Source organism: Pediculus humanus, genomic scaffold (assembly GCF_000006295.1).
Source record: "Pediculus humanus corporis 1103172108296 genomic scaffold, whole genome shotgun sequence".
Taxonomy (NCBI): Eukaryota; Metazoa; Arthropoda; class Insecta; order Psocodea; family Pediculidae; genus Pediculus; species Pediculus humanus.
In genome coordinates, this window is record NW_002987865.1 from 317,310 (window position 1) to 339,832 (window position 22,523).

At 26.4% G+C, this 22,523-nt stretch overlaps 4 protein-coding genes across 4 annotated transcripts; 2 read left to right on the top strand and 2 right to left on the bottom strand.

Annotated features, from left to right (window-relative positions):
* Positions 1–10,587: 10,587 nt before the first annotated feature.
* Phum_PHUM556380 (DNA cytosine-5,-methyltransferase, putative) lies at positions 10,588–16,292 on the top strand (the record flags this gene model as incomplete). Its single annotated transcript, XM_002431833.1, has 22 exons — positions 10,588–10,675; positions 10,785–11,118; positions 11,211–11,329; positions 11,414–11,658; positions 11,778–11,977; positions 12,050–12,191; positions 12,256–12,386; positions 12,450–12,755; positions 12,826–13,035; positions 13,114–13,299; positions 13,379–13,502; positions 13,588–13,831; positions 13,904–14,088; positions 14,164–14,448; positions 14,539–14,670; positions 14,757–14,959; positions 15,059–15,170; positions 15,255–15,404; positions 15,477–15,643; positions 15,719–15,959; positions 16,037–16,215; positions 16,283–16,292. 22 exons carry the CDS (start codon positions 10,588–10,590, stop codon positions 16,290–16,292), a joined length of 3,993 nt encoding a protein of 1,330 aa, XP_002431878.1.
* A 103-nt stretch (positions 16,293–16,395) lies between these two features.
* On the bottom strand, positions 16,396–18,077 carry Phum_PHUM556390 (uncharacterized protein; the record flags this gene model as incomplete). Its single annotated transcript, XM_002431834.1, has 6 exons — positions 16,396–16,421; positions 16,553–17,050; positions 17,132–17,287; positions 17,361–17,534; positions 17,590–17,599; positions 17,847–18,077. The coding sequence occupies 6 exons, from the start codon at positions 18,075–18,077 to the stop codon at positions 16,396–16,398; spliced, it is 1,095 nt and encodes a 364-aa protein (XP_002431879.1).
* A 297-nt stretch (positions 18,078–18,374) lies between these two features.
* On the top strand, positions 18,375–19,531 carry Phum_PHUM556400 (lactoylglutathione lyase, putative; the record flags this gene model as incomplete). Its single annotated transcript, XM_002431835.1, has 3 exons — positions 18,375–18,473; positions 18,691–19,338; positions 19,421–19,531. 3 exons carry the CDS (start codon positions 18,375–18,377, stop codon positions 19,529–19,531), a joined length of 858 nt encoding a protein of 285 aa, XP_002431880.1.
* Positions 19,532–20,573: 1,042 nt separating this feature from the next.
* On the bottom strand, positions 20,574–22,085 carry Phum_PHUM556410 (vacuolar protein-sorting protein BRO1, putative; the record flags this gene model as incomplete). Its single annotated transcript, XM_002431836.1, has 2 exons — positions 20,574–21,513; positions 21,535–22,085. 2 exons carry the CDS (start codon positions 22,083–22,085, stop codon positions 20,574–20,576), a joined length of 1,491 nt encoding a protein of 496 aa, XP_002431881.1.
* Positions 22,086–22,523: the final 438 nt, after the last annotated feature.

The window sequence follows — 22,523 nt, forward strand, 5'->3', positions numbered from 1 at the left end:
AAATTTGAAAATAAATTCGTTATTGTTAAATAATAAAAATAAATTTTTAAAAATTTGTACACGTGCACGCGCACGTACACTACTACGTTGTGTGTGCGTGCGTACGAATGCGAAAAAAAAAACAAGTTTTTTTATAACTATAAATATTTCGGTTGTTGTCCACCGTCCGTTTTATTATTTTTCCCTCTTTTTTAATTATCATTATCATTATCATTATTATTATTAATAACGTTAAAAATTATGAGAATTTTCAAAAATTTAAATTTAACGGTAGCTAATGATCGATAAATTGGTAATTACTTAAATTGAATTTTTTCAAACTGGAATTTATCATTTTTTTTTTTTATCGAAGTGTTTTTTAAAAATTTATCTCCTGCCCCGATACGATTTTCAAATCGAAAATCGTTTAATAAAAAATTGAATTAATTAATTTTTCGTTTGTTTGTTTGTTTTGATTTGTTGTCAAATCAATAATAACCGACATGTCGTTGTTGATTTCAATAAAAATAAAAAAAAACAATCGAGAGGTTTTGTAAAGTTCTCGAACGTGTCATCAACGTTTTTTTAAAATAAGAGAATTTTTATTTAAATGACGTCATTAATTTACTCGTTACGTTTTCAACACCGTATTGTATAATTATTATTATTATTTACACGATTTATTTGTGTGTGTGTGTGTGTGGATACTTTGAAAAACGACTAGAAAAAAGTATTTAAAAAAAAAAAAACGATTTAATAAATTATAAATTTCTGTCGTTCGGTTCGGTTCTCATTGAAAACAAAACAAAAGGGGAGGGGAGGGGAGGGGAAGGGGTAAAAATTAAAAATTCAGGTACGTAAATTAGAAGCACGAGGTCGTGTGCATACACACACCTTTTTTTGTAAACGGTAACTTGTGATTTTTAACGGATCGTTCCTCATGACAATGCAAATTTTTATTTAATTTATTGCTGTTTGTTGTTGTTGTTGTTGTTGAATATCCGTTTACTTTTTATTTTTTTGTAAAAAACAACAAACGAACAAACAAACAAACAAAAAAAAAATAAATAAATTCTTTTATTCATACTGTTATTATTAATTTTTTTTTTTATACCACACACTAGTAATTCTAGCTACTACATTTTTCACTTGTTTAAAGTTCAACTTGCTTTCTGAACTTGACACTTACGCGCGTTTTTTTTTTTTTTTTAACACAGGCCACCTGTTTACGCGCATTCGCACGTGCATTTCACGGGGGCCGGAATTTTTTTTTGTATTTATAAATTCAAATATAAATTATTACGAGTGTAATTTTTTTTTTAAATTTTACTTAAATTTAAATTTTTTTGTAAAAAAAAAAAACCAGGTTTTAATCTTAAACATCAATTTTTAAAATTTTATTCCGGTTTAATTTTTTTTTTTTTTTCGGTTTCGTAATCTTTCCCCTCCCTTTTTATTTATTATTATTATTATTATTATTATTATTATTATTTTATTTACTGCTACAAAATTTTAATTTTTCGTAAATAAAAATCTCGGGTTTTTTTTTTGGGCAAAATTATTTATTTATAATAAATAATTAATTACACGCGATGTTAATATTTTAACAAACGAATATATAATTAATTATTTATTTAAAAAAAAAAAAAACTTTATGATAATAATGATAATAAAGAAATTAAACAAACCAACAACCGTAAAAAATTTTTTTTTTTTTTTACCCATTTGACGCTCTTATCATTCTCTATCCCTTTATCAATTCAATTTTTTTTTTTTTAGTATAATTATTGATCTTTCGACAGTTTTGTTATTACTAATCAGCTGGGTACAAACAGAAAAAACCAAAAAAAGGTTAAAATATCGACAAACAAACAAACAGAAAGTGGGAAAACAAACAAACAAACAAAAATTATTTTTCATCGTACGTCGAACGAACGAACATACAAAAAAAAATTTTTTTTTTTTTTAATCAATTGAATTTAATTATTATTATTATTTTTTTTTAATTTAACGTCAAGAATAAAAATAATAATAATAATAATAATAATAATAATAATTATAATAATTATAATAATTTGCGTGCAAATAATAATTTTAAAAAATAAAATAAAACTGTCAGAGAGAATAACTAAAAAAAAAAAATAATATTAATAATATTCATGCGTCGAAAATTTTTGCCACGGTAAATTATCACGTATAGGAGTTATTATTATTATCATTTTTAAAAATTCCAGATTTATTTGTTTTAATTTTTTTTTCTTCTTTTTACGAGTAAGAATATAAATAATTTATTATTTGCGTGAGAGTTATAAATGAGAAGTAAAACAACAACATTTTTGCCAACGGGACATGAAAAACAAGAAACAAAAAATTAATAATCGAAAAAAAAATGACCTCCATTGTTTTTTTTTTTTTTACTATTGATTATCACGTGACAAACACGAATTTTCCTGTTTAAAACTCGAATAATAATAATAATATTATTATTATTTTTATTTAAAAATTCATTTGAGAAAAATTTTTCCTGAAAGGGGATGGAAGGTAGGGTAAGTTGATTTAAAAAAAAAAAAGAAAAAAATTATTTTGGGGTCAAATCAACAACGTTTTTCATTTAACCTTTTTACTTTAACTTTGACCTCTTTTGCACAAATCATTCAAAAAAAAACAAAAAATTTTTTTTTTCGTTTAATTGAAACATTTTAAAATTTTTGTTTGTTTACGCACGCGTAATCGTAAAAGAAAAAATAAAGTAAATAATTAAATATTGATTTAAAATTATTCATTCATTCATTGATAAATAAAACGACAAACGATTGATTGTTGTTGTTTTGTGTTTTTGTGAAAATTTCCTTTTAATGTGTTTGTGTGTTTGTTTTGCGTTGTTGCCCTTTTTCAACTTTGCATTGTATATAAAAACGTAATAAAATACGTAATAAAATTTTTTTGCGTTATTAAAACAAAAATTTTTTTTTTTTTTTTGGGTTAACAAAATCAATTTATCGATTTTTAGTAAAAAAAAACTTTTCAAATTAATTAATTCCATATCCGGTATATCGATCGACGAGAATTTTTAATAATTTTTTAAATTATTAAATACCGAGAATTTTTTTTCCCACCTTTCCAGGAGGATTTCCAGAAGGAAAAAAAAAATTCTTTTTTTTTTTTTTTAATTAATTTACCGAAGTTGTGACCACGTGACTAATCCCCCGACCATTCTTTTGTTTACTTTAAATTGTTTTGTTTTTGTTTTCTTCCAAAAAAAAATATCTCTAATAATCGAACGAAAAATATCGATCGATTTGTAAAACGACGAAAATATGTATTGAAATAATAATAATAAGGGTTAAATACCACGGTAAGAAATTAATAAACAAAAAAAAAAAAAAAACAAGAATCGTTAAATAAAAAGTGATGAAAAATCAAAAACAAGTTCGATCGTTCCAGGATGTTGTTTTGTTTGGGGGGGGGGATCCCCGTTTATCCCATCCCTTCACAAACGAAAAAAAAGGCGGTGTAGAAATCCGTAGAAAAAAAATTTTTTCTCAAAAAAAAATTAAAAGAAAACATTACACCATTGTTTTGAATCGGTTCACATTTTATAAGAAAACTTTCCCTGTAATATTGTACAAGTTTCGACTTTTTTTTTTTTTTTTCCTTTTTTCTTCCTCCATCTTTTTTCGTAAAACTTTTCTCGGGGGAGTAATAAATAGGTTGTGAAATTTGAACAAGGGTTCAAGAGAATATTTTAAATTATTTTGTTTTGTAATTTTTTCCCTTTCTCCCCCCTCTCCCCCCTTTTCCTTCCCCCTTCTCCTTTTTCATCATTATTATTATTATTTCTTTTCTTTTCCTTTTTTTTATTATTAAACTTACGCGAAAGGTAAAAAAAAAAAAAAAAAAAATTTCCCCTTTTTTTTTTCTTATTCTTCTTCTCTTTACTTTTTTTTTAATGGTAATAATAATAATAATAATAATAATAATAAAAACAACAAGGCAACAACAAATTAAATTTTAATTAAGGGGGGTAAAAAAAAAAAAAAAAAAAAAAAAGTGCGGCAATAATTCACGGATATGAATGTATGTAACGAGAATCGTTTTTCCTTCGAGCTAAAATTAGTTAGTTTTGTGTTAACAAACAACAAACAACAACAACAACAACTAAATCCTGATATTTTTGACCTAATTTTTTATTTTTTACGGTTGCAGTAGAAAAAAAAACAGAAAGAAAATCACGATAATTATTAAAATTAATAAATAATAAAAAAAAAAAAAAAAAACTTTTATCACGAGCGTGTGTGGTTTTCGGTAAACAATAATAATGATAATATTATGTACACACTCGCACGCACGCACATACTTTTTTAAAGGGGGAGGGGGGGGTTTAATAAATATTAATGCGTTATTTTATAAAAACGGTATCTGTAGTACCGGTACCCGCACAAAGGTTAAACCTATGCCCTATCGAAAAAAAAATTATAGTGATTATTTTTTTCTCGCCCTTTCACCATTTTTTTTTTTTTTTTTTGATTCGTCGTAACGAATTCTTTCTTATTTTTCATCATCATTATCATTAAACCTCGAATAATTTTTAATTTTTTTATCATTATTATTTTTACGAATTGAGAATATTTAAAAAAACCGTTTAAATAAAAATTATTATTATTTTTTTTTTTTCGAGAAATTTCTAATGTAATTATAAACAACGTGAATAAAAACAAGTTTGGACATGTGAAAAAGGTACTTAATTAATTTAATTATTATTATTATTATCATTATGGCAATTAAAAAAATCAAATTTGAAATTTTTTTTAAATTTTAAATATTATTATTATTATTTTTCGCATTCGAGTATAACGACAAATTAATTAATTAATAAAACAAAATATTTAGAAATATTTCGAAATAATAATCATAATAATATCGGGCATGTAAACGAGTGAGAGAGAGAGAGAGAGACAAACTACGACGAACTACGACGTTTCATCGTGGCAGATGGGAGAGAGAATTTCTTTGTGTCACAAGGGAATGTTCTGGAATAAATGATCCGTTAAGCTGTTATAAAGATGCTAACGAATTAAATTTTTTATATATATATATATAAAACATTTGGAATGATTCTGCCACGATTTATTCACGTTTCCATTTCTTTTTTTTTTTAACGTAGTCGTTATTTTCATGCGTGTGCGTGTGTGTGTGTGTGGATTTTTTTTTCCAAAATATTTTTAAATATTATTACGTTAATCACACGCGATAGATTTCAAGTTGAAAGGTTATTTTATTAGTCTATCCCTCCCCCCGAGATTTGTTTTGATAAATTTATAACGAAATAGATAAAATAAAAATGGTAAATAAGAAGAAGAAGACAAACTTATCACCACAATTTCACGTCCCAAAAAAAAAAAAAAAAAAAAGAAAAATCGTCGACCGTTAAATAAAAACATAAACATTATTATTATTATTATTATTAATACGAACTTAGTTAAAAATTTCGGGAATATTATAACGATTGAATTTTTTAAAATCAATCTTGACTTTAGAAACTTAAAAAAAAACACAAACAACTCATACACACACAAACGTAGTAGACAAACACAGGAAATCCCTCAGGGCAAAGATTCCATTGATGATGATGATGATGATGATGATGATGACACCAGAAATTTAATGACCTCTTAAGGTAATAAATTATGATTGTATTTGATTAATTTTATTGCTCCGAAACCTGGGATATATATATAATAGACCGACCGGGAACGAACGAACGGAAAAAATAAAAAAAAGTTAAAAGATAAAATTATCTTGAACTAATAAAGATAAAAGAAAGAAAGAAAGAAAAAAAGAAACCAAAGACACGCATGTGAATTTAATAACTCCAAGTAAGAAATAATAAAAAAAAAAAAAAAAAAAAAAAACGCACATCGCATCAATACGAATCTTTTCGACAAAACTCTTCAGGTATATAGGCTATCAATATATACGAGAAACTATAGTACAAAATAAAAAGAGAGAGAGATTCCTTCAAACCGTTAAATTTACTATTTTTTTTTTTTTTCGTCTGCGCAAATAATACTTCAACATCATAAGGAAAAAAAAAAAAAAAAAAAAAAAAGTTAAATATCCCTCAAACAATCCTCTTCTCGACCCCATCTCAGGTAATTTAAACAGTTTAGTCCGCCTACCAATACACAATCAGGACCCTGCTATAATTCAAAACGACTTTTTGCCTTTTTTTTTTTTTTCTCTTAAGCCGAAAATGAATAAGTAAAATGATTTTAAAAAAAAAAAAATTCATTGACTTTATAGATTTTTATCCATTAAAAAAAAAAAAAAAAAAACTTTCGGTTATTTTCGTGTTCTTTTCTCAAATAAGAAGCAGCTGTAATTTACCCAAAAAAACTACAAAATCATGGGTGATTGATTTTTTTTTTTTTTATATTCGATTTTTTCGTATTGTTAATGAACCTGTAAATACAGGTAGATTTATACATATACCTTTTCCGTCCCTTTGCCAATATATAATTTAATTTTTAAAATGAAAATAAATGCATTTTAAAAAAATTTATGACCGAATTTCACGACGACGACGACACATAAACAAAATCCAAAAATCCACGTCGTATTCGTCGTCGTCCTCATCGTCTATACCAATTTTAGTTATGACCCTATTGATTAACCATTAGAAAACTACCTCATATATTCTATAATTTTCTTCCTGCTCCCGTAAAAACATTATTAAATTATTATTATTATTATTATTATTGTTTTTTTCCTTTCTTTTTAAATATTTGAAACTTTACCAATTTGTTTTGTTATTTAAACATATTTTATTCAAGATGGTGAAAGTTAAATAATCGGATGTGGCAATAGGTCCAAATGTTGTTTTGTTTTTTTTTTTTTTTTCGGTTGTAAAATTAAGCAATAGTTAAAAAAAATGTACGTCTAGACGATTATTTGATTTATAAGAATTTACAATAAATTTCGAAAAAAAAAAAAAAAACCACCAAATTTTGCGTTTACTTATCGAAACTCATAACATTCGATACAAAACATTTCAAAAACCGACATAAACATTTACGTAACTGACCAAAAATTGTTTTTAAAAAAAAAAAAAAAAACCAACGAAAAACAAATAAAAACACATAAGTAAGAAAAAAAAAAAGATGGCGATTGTTAACACATAACAACAACAATCGAATGATATTTGAACCGTAAAAAAATAAAAATAAAAATAAAATGAATGACGAAGATGATTTTCACATCTTTGCCAATTTTTTTCACGTTCAAATAAAAAAATAAATAAAACGACACATTATTGTTATTATTATTATTATTATTATTTTTGTAAACCTTTTCCTGAAGGTGCCCAATCGAATAATAATAATAATAATAAAACGGAAAACGTGGAAATATTATTGTCGCCATCATTATCAATACGATACTCAAAATTTTCCAAAATTTAAATTTTTTTCGCTGAAGGTAAAAAACGATTCCGAAATAGCAATAATAATAATGATGATAATGATGATGAGGGGAAAAACAATGACCATGTTTTTTTTTTTTTTAAACTGAACACGGCTTCTTGAAACACATAAATAAAAAAAAAGAAAAAAAAAAAGGAAGGTAAGAAAAATTATTACATGAGAGTTTTGTAAGGTATATCATGACGTTGCAAAAAAAAACTTTGGTTGTACATAAACAAAAAACAAACAGAAATAAACAAACGATCGATCGATTTGAAAAAAAAAATTTATCTTATTGTGAGGGGGGGGGGGAAAAAAACGATCGGTAATCATTATTATTATAAAAACAAAAATGGTACCGACGAAGACAACATCAATTAGAAATTTAATCGTTAACCAATTATTTATCGTCATCGTCATCGTCGTCGTCGTCGTCGTCGTGATTTTTTTTTTTAACGATTTCAAATTATTTTCAAAACCTTGGGGGTAAAATTTTTATTTAAATTAATTCAGGTACATATATTCAAAAAAAAAAAAAAAAATTTAATGACTAAAAAAGAAAAAAAACCGCAACATTGTAAATGAGTATAATTAAAGGTAATCGGCGATGATAATTAATATAAAATTACGAATCGATGATGATGATGATAATAATGATGAATATTACGAAATAAACTCCGAGCAACGCCGAAAGAAAATTTACAAAAAAAAAAATTATTATTATTATTATTATTATTATTAGTTTTTTTTTGTTGCTTTGCGGTTGACATTTAGGTCATCGTGTAAAAAAGTTCTCTCTTTTTAAACTTTTAGCCTTTTAGTTTTTTAGTTTTGAAAAAACTGAACCTTTTCGTATACAAAAAAAATCCTCTACGTTTTATTTAGCATACAATAAAAAAAAAAAAAAAAAAAAGTACGATTTATTTTTATTATTTTTTTTTTTTTTAAGGAATACATGACTGAAATACTAATTTTTACTCTCATTTTGCTCTCTTTCCCCCCTCCCGCTCCTCCTCTCTACCTCTCTCCCACATTTACATCGTTTGAAAAATACATATATAAAAAAAAAAAAAAAAAAAAAGCAGAAGAAGAACAAAAGTAAAAAAAATTTACTGTATTGCTTTCTGTTAAGAAAATGTAATTTATGACCGTGTGGGGAATATTTCGGTTGGGATCATACATACTATGCATGTAGGGTTGGGGAGGGGGGCGGGCAGCAGTAGGAGTAGAAGGAGGATGATGATGAGGAGGAGGAGGAGGAAAGGATTTTGAGACCCCCAAAGACAAAACCGAATTAAACTTTTATTCACTTTTATATAAGACAGTTCTTTATTCTTTAAAGGGTAACCCTTCAATGTTCTTTTTTTTTTTGTAAAGAGAGAGAAAGAGAGAGAGAGAGAGAGAGAGAGAATGAATTCGTGGGAAGTAAAATAATTTTTTTTAACATACAAAAAGAAACTTAACTATTAAAATAAGAAGAAAAATGTTTATTTTAAAACCATTATTTCTTCCATGAGTTTTTTTCCTTTTGAACCTTTCTCTCTCTCTCTCTCTTAACAAGAATTAAATTTATTTTTTTTCTCTCCACTATAATCATCACACTCATTTACTCTCTCTCTCTATCTCTTCCCTACTCCCCTCCCTCCCCCCTTTGGAAAATTAAAATGTTAAGATGTAATTATGCAATGCATGGAATTTAATATCCATATTTTACATTTGACACTTCCGTTAACATAATACCTTTCACGGTCTATTAAAAAATTATTTACGAATAACAAAAAATGGATAAAAGAAAGACAAATTTTAAGTGTACACGTTGAGAAATTGTTTAAAAAAAAAAAAACATTTTCACGAATCGAAAATATTTTTTTCATTTATTATAATAAAAGTTTAAAAAAAAAAATGACGACTTACCAGCAATGGCCAAAACTAACAAAATCCATAAATCCATTAATAATTTTGTTTTTTTTTTTTTTTGTTTTTTATTTATTTATTTCCAGTCGTCTTCTGCTATCTCTCTCTCTCTCTGTGTGTGTGTCTGTTTGTGTGCTTATAATAAATATTTTAAATTCAAATTTTTTTAAAAAAACATGACTTAAAATATAAAAAAAAAAAAAAATTACCACTGCTACTACTACTGCTACTACTACTACTATCACCACTACTTAACCACTTTCACAAATAAAATTACCGGCACTATTTAAAAATAAATATCGTTTTAATAAATCACACAATCGTAACCCATAATGAACGTAATTATTATTATTATTATTAGCGTTAATAATAATAGAATTTGTTTATTTAAACAAAACCGAACGGTGGAATTTTTATCCACTTATTATTATTTATTAGGGGCTTTAAAACAACCCCAATAAGTTAAAGTCACATAATATAAAACGGTTTTTATAACAATTAATGCGATTATTAAATAAATAAATAAAATAAAAATTTATTCGTTATTGTCGGTACAAACGAATTATTATTATTATTATTAATAAAAATTTATCGAGAAAAAAAAAAAAAAGAAAAAATTTGTTTTATCTTTTAATTTTTTTTTAAATTTTATACTAGTGAGAGGTTTTGATCATCTCTCGAGTTAGTGTGATCACACCAGTTGGGTGAGTATTGACCGCGTTGCGCGCGCCTCTTTAATTTCACGACCCGCAACATTCTTAACACAAAATCCTTATTCTTCGGCCATCTTTTTATTTTTAAATTAAATAAATTTTACTATGAAAATATCTAAAACAGTTGCGTGTTCGTTTTCGACTTGTTGAAAATTTTTTTTTTTTTAAACGGTGGTGCGATCTATCGGAATTTTTTTTTAACCGTCCCGTTCGAATTTTATTTTTAATTTTGTATCTAAGATATAAACGAATTGTATTATTTAATTATTACACTTATTAACTATAATTATAATCTTTTCTTTTTTCTCGTTAAACAAAATTTTCACGAATTCACAAAAATAATTTTAATTTAAATTATTATTAAACTTTGTTGTTGCTTCGAGTTGAAAATTTTTCGAACTGATGTTTTTTCAGACAGTAAATTTATAGTTGGCAGCACTGTAAGTTTAAATAATTAAGGGAAAAAAAAGGCGCGAAAATTATCGTTTTATCTATTAGGAGAACATTTTAATTTGATAAAAATGAGTGTGAATGATTCTCAAATTGGTAAAATGTTTGCTTCCATACGTCAAAAAAATGCACAAAAATTAAATGAAACTGTTTCCGATTGTAAGTCTAAATTTTATAATTAATGAAGTATTAATCTATGTATCATTTATTGGATTTATGAATGCACACACATTTATTATTTTAAATATCCTTAATCTTTTTTTATTAGATGATCCTCCTGCAAAAAAAATAAAAATCGACAATGATGAACCAAATGTTTCAGAAAATGAAATTAACAATGATAATACAGATAAAGAAAAAGAAAATAAAAAAATTAAAGATAAATCTAAAAAAATATCAATTAATTTTGACTTCAGTTCAAGGTGTAAAGTTTGTAGGCAAGATTTGGATGATCCTGAATTACGAATGTTTCAAGCTCTTCCTAATGATGCCCTCGAAGAAGAAGTTGCTTTATTCGATCCTAAATTATCATTGTTTAATGGAACTGAAGAGGATGTTTCATTTGAAGATACTAGACCCTCGAATAAATTAACTCATTTTAGGTTACTTTTTTAACTTTCACTATATGATTTCATATTATATTTAATTATTTTTATTAAATGCTATTAATGATGTAAAATATTTTGTATTTTAGTGTGTTTGACGAATATGGACATTTATGTTTTTTCGATTCTGGTTTAATAGAAAAAAATGCATTATTATATGTATCTGGTTACATTAAACCTATTTACGATGAAAATTCATCTCCTGAAGGTGATTTAACTAATTGCACATCTATTAAAACATAAAAGTTACTCATTAATTTGTAATTAATAGTAATTTTTTAAATTTTCATAGATGGAGTTCCCGCTCACAAATTGGGACCCCTTAGTGAATGGTGGATAACAGGATTTGATGGAGGAGAAAATGGATTATTGGGAATTTCAACACCTTACTGCGATTATTACCTAATGGAGCCAAGTCCTGAATATGAACCTTACATGAAACTTGCTAGACAGAAATCATTACTCAGTAAAACAGTTATCGAGTTTTTGTATGATTCACCTAATCCTACATATGAAGAATTGCTAAATAGATTACAGGTATAAATTTTATTATACACAAAAAACTGTTCCACACACAAACCTAATATTAAAGTTTAGTATTATCCATTATTATATTATGGTATGTAATATAAAATTATTTGATATCATATTTTAAGGCTGTTAATGTTCCCAAGACTATGGCTCAATTCGATGAAGATACATTAATGAGAAATGCTCAATTTTTAATTGATCAAGTCACAAATATGGATACAGCAGCTAAAAAAGATAGTTCTGCAGATGATGATGATCAATTACTTATAACTACTCCGGCTATGAGAACTATCATCAGACTTTCAGGGGCTACACTTGGAAAAAAGTAAAAATTTTTTCATTTGTAATGAGTTCTAGTATGAATAATAGGCTTTTTAAAAAAATTTATTTTAATTAGGGCTACAAAGAGAATGATGGCAGCAAAAAAAAGAGAAAGACCCAAATGGACCAAGGCTACTACAACATGTTTAGTTGCAGAAGTTTTCGAATCGTTTTTTCCTAAACAATTAGATAACGACGAAGAAGAAAGTAAAATGAGGGTAAGTTTGTATTTTAAGTAGTTCAAATTTTTTTGTGTGCATCTAAAAAAGTGTAAAATTTCAGACGGAACGTCGAAGACGATGCAATGTATGTGAAGCATGCCAACAACCAGATTGTGGTGAATGCGTTTTCTGTCGTGACATGATTAAATTCGGAGGATCAGGAAGAGGAAAACAAGCTTGTAAAAATAGAAGGTAAAAAATTAATAAAAATTTCTTCGTTGAAAGAAGTTATTAAATTTTTTGTGGAATTTCAAGGTGTCCCTACATCGCTCTCGAAGAAGCCGAAGAATCAGATCCTGAAGATGAAGAAGTTTATCAGGCTAAATCTGAAAAATTAGAAAAAAAAATCCAATCTATTGATATATCATTGATATCCACAAGAAGAAATCCATACACTTGGGATGGAATTTCTCAAACAGCTGTCGTAAATGGCGAAACTATTTCCGCCGGTGATTTTATTTTTGCTTTTGAAGAAATGGCGTCCTCGCCTATGCACATAGCAAGAGTTGAATTTTTCTTTAAAAGAAATTTTTGCGATAAAGTTCACTGTCAAAAATTATGGTAAATTATTATTATTATCATCAATTAAAAAAGCCAAATAAAACCTAATTATTCAATTTTCTTTTTGCAGCAGAGGTTCTGAAACTGTTTTGGGAGAAATGAGTCATCCTCAAGAATTATTTATGATATACGAATGCGTAGATTGGCCAATTCATAAAATAGCAATGAAAATAAATGTCAAAATTCAAAAACCACCGAGTAATTGGTTCGAATTGGGAGGAGTAAATGAAGAAAAGGAAGATTTAAATGATGATGGAAAAACATTTTTTGTAAAAAAAAGGTATTAAACCCCCCCCTCCCCTCCCGGGTTTAAGAGAAAAATTATTATTAAATTATTATTATTATTTTTTTTTTTTAGTTACTTTTCCAATTATGCAAGATTTGAAAATTTGATAGAATTTGAAAAAGGAGACAACAATATTGAAAATCAAAAACCTGACACGAAATTATTTTGCGGAATTTGTAAATGGTCGGAAAGGGAAAAAAATAAAAATATTCCGACGACTCGAAGTTTGATAGAAGATAAAAATTCAAATCAGAAAAAGTAAAAGAAAAAAAAATTGTTTAATTAATTATAATTATTTTCCATTTTGGAATATTTATATATGAATTTTTTTTTTGAGGTATCGTTTTGTGGATTGGCGTGGTGAAGTCTATTCTATCGGTTCTTGCGTTTTTCTACATCCCGAAACATTTAAATTTAAAATTCAACCGGTGGAAAAGGAAAAATTAAAATCTAAAACAGATGTGATTATTATAAAACGACTGTCTTTTCATTACATTTTCCTTAAATTAGCGTTCAAATAAAAAAAAAAAAAAAAATTATTTACAGGTTGATGATGGAATGTATCCAGAATTTTATCGTAAAACGACGGAAAATATAAAAGGATGCAATGAAAAAACTCCAGGACCTTTTAATATAGGTTACATAAGGGAAATATATACGGAAACGTTTAAAGGCGAAGATGTAATTAAGCTTAAAGTAAATAAATTTTATCGTCCGGAAAATACTCATCTAAATAAAACGAGAAAAGATCTTTTTTACGATTTAAATCTTTTATATTGGTCGACCGAAGGTAAAAATTAATTTAAAATTTTCCTTTTTGTGTGTGAAATTAACGTTATTAATTAAATTTTCCCTCCTTCAGAGGAAAAAATTTCGTTTACCGACGTCGAAGGAAAATGTTACGTACGATATTTGGAAGATGATAATAAAGATAATTGGTTAAAAAATGGTCCCAATAGATTTTATTTTCAAGAATCATACGATTCGGAATCGGAAAATTTTACCGAACCAAAATCATATTTTTCCATAACTGGAAAATCTAATAAGGTAAAATAAAAATTTAAAAAAAAAAAAAAAAAAATGTAAATTTTCACGATAAAAATATTTTTTTTTTTTTTCTAGGGAAAAGGAAAGGGTAAATTAAAAAAAACTGAACAAATTTCATCGAAATTAGATGAAGAAAACATGGAGGATATTATTTGGCCGGAAATAAGTGATAAATTAAGAACTCTAGACGTTTTTGCCGGATGTGGAGGTTTATCCGAGGGATTACATCAAAGTGGAGTTTCCAAAACTCTTTGGGCAATTGAACAAGATTCGGATGCTGCTTCCGCTTTTAAACAAAATAATCCGAACGCTACGGTTTTCACAGAAGATTGTAATACTCTATTGAAAGAAGTCATGTCTGTGAGTCGTCAAAAACAAAAAAAAAGAAAATTTTTTTCATATCGTAAGAAGAAATTAATATTCGGAAAAAATTTATATATATATTCGCAGGGAAAATTAAAAAATGATAAGGGTCAATGTTTACCGCAAAAGGGTGAAGTGGATTTAATATGCGGGGGACCACCGTGTCAGGGATTTAGCGGAATGAATCGATTTAATTCTCGTCAATATTCTCAATTTAAGGTTAATTCTTTTTTTTTTTTTGATTTTAATAAATTAATTATACCTATTATTATTATTGTTAAAATCGTACCTTAAAAATATTACAGAATTCTTTGGTCGTGTCTTTTCTATCCTATTGTGATTATTTTCGTCCGAAATATTTCATATTGGAAAACGTGAGAAATTTTGTTGCATTTAAAAGATCAATGGTACTCAAACAAACACTCTATTGTTTAATATCAATGGGTTATCAATGTACTTTCGGAGTACTTCAAGCCGGTAATTATGGTATACCACAAACGAGGAGAAGGTATTACGAAAAAAATTTTTTTTTTTTGAACAATGCACGACAACGACGACTAATTAGTTTTTAAATTAAAATTTAATTTTTTTTTTTTACCTTTTAAAGGTTGTTTATTTTGGCAGCAGCTCCCAATTTAAAACTTCCTTTATTTCCGGAACCGACTCACGTATTTAGTTTAAGAGCGAGTAATCTTCAAGTCACCGTCGACGACAAAAGAGTACGTGAAAACTCCTGAAAATAGAAAAAATCAGCACACAATATCAGCAAAATAATAATAATAATAATAATAATTTATTTTCAGTTTACGACTAATTGTAAATGGAGCACTTCTGCACCTTTAAGAACTATAACCGTTCGCGATGCTTTATCGGATTTACCGGAAATTCCAAACGGTGCCGATCGTGTCGTTATGAATTATAATGAAGATTGTAAAACACATTTTCAAAGACTGGTTGGTTTATTTAATATTTTTATTTTTTTTAAATTAATTGAATTCCCTTAAAAAAATTTTCTTTTTTGGTAGATAAGGGGAAATCAAAGTCAACCTATTTTGAGAGATCATACATGTAAATACATGAGTCCATTGGTAGAAGCAAGAATTCGTCATATACCTACGACGAAAGGATCAGATTGGAGAGATTTGCCAAATATTTCAATGACCCTTTCGGACGGAACGACGATTAAACAATTGTATGTCAAAATATTTTAAACGTTTCAAAATCCGCGATTTACGTAAAAAAAAAAAAAAAAAATATATTTTATTAGAAAATACATGCATCACGATCGTAAAAATGGAAAATCACCTCAAGGATACCTGAGAGGAGTTTGTGCCTGCGCTTCGGGAAGAAGATGTGACCCATTAGATCGTCAATATAATACTTTAATCCCTTGGTGTTTACCACACACGGCAAATCGTCACAATCATTGGTCCGGCTTGTACGGAAGATTAGAATGGGACGGTTATTTTAGCACGACGGTAACCAATCCAGAACCTATGGGAAAACAGGTAAAAAAAAAAAATATTTTGAGTTTAGTTTTCATTACAAAAAAAAAAAATTTTAAACGTAAATATTATGTTAACAGGGAAGAGTTCTTCACCCGGAACAAACTAGAGTCGTCAGCGTGAGAGAATGTGCAAGATCTCAAGGATTTCCAGATTCGTTTCAATTTTATGGACCGATTATAGAAAAACATAGACAAGTGGGTAATGCAGTACCTCCTCCAATGGCTCGAGCTATAGGCTTAGAAATAAGAAAAAGCATGTTTGAAAATACATTAGTTGCTAAATAATTAATTTTTTTTAACTCTGTTAACATTTTTTTAACTCAGTATTAATTGATAATAATTGTTTAAAAAAAAAAAAAAAAAAAAACTTTTTGTTAAAATTATTTTAATCAATAAAATCATCGTTTTAGAAAAAAAAAAAAATTTTTTTTCATTCATTACTTATTGTTTTTTACACACTCCACTTTTAAACTACATTTTTTTTAAATTAAATTTTTTCACTCGTTTCTATCATATCAGATTTAATTAAATTATTATTTTTTTCTTTTGGTGATTCAATTGATAAATTTTTTTTAGCTTCAAATGATAAAATACCCAGAGCAACTGAAGAATTTAAGGAATCAACATTGTTCAACAATGGTATGGTAACTCTTAAACCCTTCCTCCTTTCCCCAAACTTGTAAGCATCTTCACTTATCCCATAACTTTCACCACCGATTATAATTACTATACTGTTATTAGAATAATTAACATCATTGTAATTAAGTAATGGTAAATTATAGTCATCAATATTATCTGACCTACATAAACTATTTTTTTTCACACTACTCTCATTTTCATCGTCGGAAGAACTGTCATCATTTTCATCACTATCTTCGTCACTAACATACTCATCGCCATCTTGATTTTCAACAATTGAACTGTCAGTACTGTTATCATCACAGAGTGTCCTGTTATCTGCTAAAATAATTTGAGAGTCATCAGGTATTTGTTTATCAATATCATCCCATTCAACATTTGATGATATTGGTAGTCTAAAATGAATTCCAGCTGCAGATCTGATGACTTTTGCATTCCACAAATCGACACATCCTTTTTCGATAAAGAATATTTTTCATTAGGTAATTATAAAAAAAAATTTTTTTAAATGAAATTCAAGGCTTAAATTAATACCTGTTGTCATGATAACTTTTTTGCATCCGACTGCACCTGCTACTCTTAAAATAGAACCTAAATTTCCTGGTTCTCTAATATTGTCACAAATAATAGTAAGAGGCACTGTTTTAAATTTATTTATAATTTTTTTTTGATCAGGCAAATCAAACACAGCTAAAAAAATAATTAAATATAAAAATAAGTTGTGTAATGTGAATTTACTTTGAGAAGTACATATAAAATTTACCAATAACTCCTTGGCTAGTTGCGACATCACTCCAAATTCTTAATTGTTTATAATCGACTTGACACTTTCTCACATTTTCAGATAATTTTAAATTTTCAATATCAGATAATCTACTGTAAAAAATAATTTTAGGTTGAAGATCAATGGACAAAGCATCCTGTATAAGTCTTTTACCTTCGATAAATATTTTTTTATGTTTTTCTCTATTTTTTTTATTCTTTAATTTCACTGCCAGAGTACTAAAAAGAAAAAAGAAAAAAAAATTACATTAAATTTAATTCATTTAAAATAAAACAAAATCTCATGAAATATTTTTGACAATTTTCATCTATATTTTTTTTTTAATTATTACCGTAATAAATTTGCATCATTGCTTTTTTTTATTTTCCAATCTAAAACTGCTGGATTTTTAATTTTTTTCTTTTCCGGTTTTTTACTTTTCGTTTTTTTAATTTTATTTTTATCTTCAACATGTATTTCTTCAACTTCATTTGGATCTAAAAGTATTATTTTTCCCAAATTTTCATCGTAATTCAGATCTTTTTCTTTCCAATTACAAAAATATTTTGAACTTGATTTATTGTGACTGAATAATAATTGTTTATTTAAAAGCGTTTTTTGTTTTATGACACGGGAATTATTTTCTAATTGTCCAAATTTAAAAGAAAAAGATCGAATAAATTTATTTGTACTTATTCTTACTATTGTTGATAACATTTTTTTTAAAATAGAAAATGAAAGAAAAACCAAACTGTATAAATATTATGAAAGTGATTAATGTTTAAGGATAATTTAATGACTGAAACCGACAAAAACGGGAATTGATTTAAATATTAAAAAAAATTATATAATTTCGTTAAAACAAAAAACTTGTTTATAAAGCACGAGTGTCTGCCGCCATTTTTTTTTTTAGCAAGGTCACCTGACTTGATTTAAAACTGTTTAGTTTTTGAAAGAAGTTTATTATTTTTTTTTCATTTAAAAAAAAAAAATATATAACTTTTATTTAACAAAATGGCATTGAGTTTAAATGGAAGAGCTCTTCATTTTGTATTTAAAGTTGCTGATCGTGCTGCTACAGCACGATTTTATAGAGATTTATTAGGAATGAAGGTAAATTTCAATATGTGTAATTTTTTTTTGCAAAGTACTGGGAAGTGAGTAATTACACTAATTACGCAAAACTAAAATTTTTATTATCAAACGTTAATCGATAAAAAACAATTATTTTTCCTTTTGATCTTATCGAAATTATTATTAACTATCAGTATAAGTATCAATATTCATTTTTTTTTTTCCCCCCTGAAAAGAAATATTGTTCCTTTTTTAGGTTTTACGTCATGAAGAATTTAAAGAAGGTTGTGAAGCTGCTTGCAACGGATTGTACGATAACAGATGGAGTAAGACAATGATAGGATACGGTCCTGAAGATAGTCATTTTGTTATTGAATTGACTTATAATTATGGAGTTAAATCTTATGAAAAAGGAAATGATTTTTTGGGTATAACAATTAGATCAAGTGAAATAATAAAAAGAGCCAAAGAAATGAATTGGGCAATGGAAGAAGCCCATGGTAATTTTGTATTAGAAGCTCCCGGTGGTTATAAATATAATATTATTAATGAACCTCAACCACAAAACAAAGATCCTGTAGAAAAAGTAACCCTAGCTTCTTCTAATTTGGAAAAAACAGTAAAATATTGGAATGGCATTTTGGGAATGAAAATAATTAACAAAACTGATAAAACAGTATCATTTTCATTTGGTGAAAATCAATGCGTTCTCGAATTTAAAGATATCGGAGGACCTGTTAATCATGCATTAGCATATGGTAGAATAGCTTTTTCTGTGCCAAAAGCTTCACTACCTGCAATACAAAGCAGAATGGAATCTGAAAAGCAAACTATATTAAAACCACTGATTTCTTTGGATACTCCCGGAAAAGCAACTGTAACTGTTGTTATTTTAGCAGATCCTGTAAGTTATTTTCAAGTCGATTAATTTTCAAAACATATTGTATGGTGATAATAATAATAATAATCATTTATTTGCATTACAGGACAATCATGAAATTTGCTTTGTGGATGATGAAAGTTTTAGACAATTATCACAAGTTGATCCGAAAGGAGATGCAGATTTGAACAAATATATGAGGGTCGATAGAAGTTAAATTGAGATTATTGTCATTTTATTTGGTGCCTTTGTTTACTTTTTCTTAAATTTCACAAATTACAATATATAAACAATAAAAATTATATAAATTATGGGGAAAAAAAATGGCCATGCAACTTAATTTTTTAAAATTATTTACAACTTTTTTTTTTTTTTTATTTAAAAATTGTTATTAATACAATTATCGATTAATATAAATGAAACATTTTTCTTATATTTAATCATCACTACTACTTTAATTATGTTTATTATATTTTATATTTTAATTTTAATTTTGATAAATTTTATTTTAAAAAAATTATTTTTTGTTATTTAATAAATATTATTTTTTATATATTTTTATTCTCAATGAAAAATTTAATAATTAATAAAATTATTAAAAAAAAAAAAAATTCTATAGCTGTAAAACATTTTATCTTAAATCCAACAACCACTATTACTTTTTCCTTTAACAGTTAAAAGAAAAAAAAAATTATTTTACAGTAAGATATAGTAAAAGCTAATTGTAATAATAAATTCTGTTTCGTATGCAAAAACTTACAGTAATGTGGTTTACAAATGATAATTTTTCGTTAAAATTATTAAAAAATGTATTAGTATCGTCTCATTGTATAAACTTTTTATGTTAACTTTATGTTAACATAAATAAAAATAAAAATAGAATCTAAAGGACTGTGATCTTCATAAATATTACCACGATTGTTAAATTAAAATTAATTTCTTTTCTAAAACTTTTGTAAAACATTTTTAAAAAAAAAGTATTTAATCTTACTGGTTATTAAACTTATATAAAACCTGAATAATATGAAAAATTAAAAAAAAAAAAATTAATATAAACACTAACTTAAATTTTTCTACAAAAAATAAATCTGAAATAATATATATATCTTAATAATAAATACAAAGAAAAAAAAAAAACTTATCAATTCACTAAATTTAAATTGTACATATGAAAAAATTATTAAAAAAATTACAATTGGCTTTGATAAAAAATGAAAATATCATCTAAAAAAAAAAACTAAATCTAATATTTATAAGAATTACTTTTCACTTGATCTCCTTTGATAATATTCATCATTATCGATTTCTATTTGTAATGGAGATCTTTGCCTTATATTTTTCTTTTGTGATGTATAATTATCATCATCACTCAAATCACTTTCATCACTATCATATTTAGCTAATCCTAATTTTCTATTTTTAGTTTCGACAGATTCTCTTATCGTATGATATTGTTCTAAAGCCCAATTTTGAGAGCTGCCATCATCCGATTCATTTTCACTCTCACTTGTATTACTCTGAGATCTAATATTATCCCTTTCAACTTTTAAATTTATTCTTTCTCTACTTTTGAGCCTGTTTATTTTACTTCTTAAATCTTCAACTCCATGAGATTGAACATTGGTTTTTTTTTGTTTATTTTTAACAACTTTTTCCTCATCATCTGCATACATTTTCATTCTTGGAACTTTGGCTTTACTCTCCCATTCTTCATTTAAACTGTGACTAGTTTTTAAATTCAACAGTCTTTTCCTATTTTCTTTTTTTTGTTTCAATGATATTCTCAAATCTGGAACATTGGCTTTTATCAGGGGTCTTTTATTATTCAATTCTAAAAAGTCATTGTCTTTGACTCTTTCAATTTTACCCCATTCATAAGCCAGCTCTTCCCAAGGATTTGGTTTATCACTTGAATGCATGGATGTTTCAATGCTATCAGTTTTCCATATGTTATTTGGAGTGTGAACTTTGTTGATTAATTTAACTGTTCCATTCCTAACAGATTTTGACATTAAACCAGGCACAGTACCAAATTTTTTCGAATACACACCACTTTTTGCTGCCATCGATTGCTTTTTATCAGATCTAGTAGCATACCTTAATAAAATGGTTGAACTTTTTTTCCCAGGCTCTCCAAACCTCCACACACCAGAAGGTATTTCTATATTTAAATCTCTAGCATCTACACATTCATCGATACTATCATTTAAATCAGTGTACCTGTCATTTGATACAGTTTTTAAAGAATTTCCATGCAAATTTATAATTTTTTTCGATTGACTCAAAAGTACTCGAGCAGCAGATAAATCATCTAACCAAACAACATTACAAGTGTCATTGTCAATCCACTCTACATGAGATGGAGCAAATGAAGCAAAATATTGATAAACATCTTCCGTGCTCATATTTTCAACTCCTTTAACGCGAAGAGTGTTAAATCTGTAATGTCGCTCATTTTCTTTATTTATTCCTAAGTCTCTAAATAAAATTAACAATCTTTCTTTAAAAGTTTTAGATGTGTCGCCAATGGAGATTGGGAGATCGGATTCATTTGGGATTTCATACGTATCATTTTCATCATTGACATCATTTAATTCGGAAATTAAATCGTCTTTAACTAGCTCATAACTAACTTTTCTAGTAAAATTATTCGATTTTAAATTTTTCGTTGGAGTAGTATATTCAAAATCGTTTTCATCATCGTCACCACTTATTTCACCTTCTTCGTAATAAGTTTCTAATGTGTCCATAGGCTCATCGAAATAACTCATTTTTATATAAATCGAGTTATCTACTTTGAACACGGTAATTAATTTTAACTAAAAATATCACTCGGCTCATTTAAATACCATAATTAAAAATAAAAATAATAAGTAAAAAGCATTTTAAATAAATATTATTATTGTCATATAAATAAACATCCCATTTTAAAATAATATAAAAAGGCCCTAAATAAATAATTAGGGCCGTAAATAATGCTTAAAATTGTGCCAAATTGATATTGTAATAAGCATGGCGGTTCATGGGGCAGATTCAAATACGGTAAAATTATTTTTACTTATATTTCATTATAAAAATTTTAAAAATGAAATTTATAAATTGAAAAATAGTTTATAAAATTCAAATAATTTTTCCATGCCTTATTTTTATAAGTTAATTTTCTTTCATCGAACGTATTTTCCAATATTAGTTTTGAAATTTAACCTTAG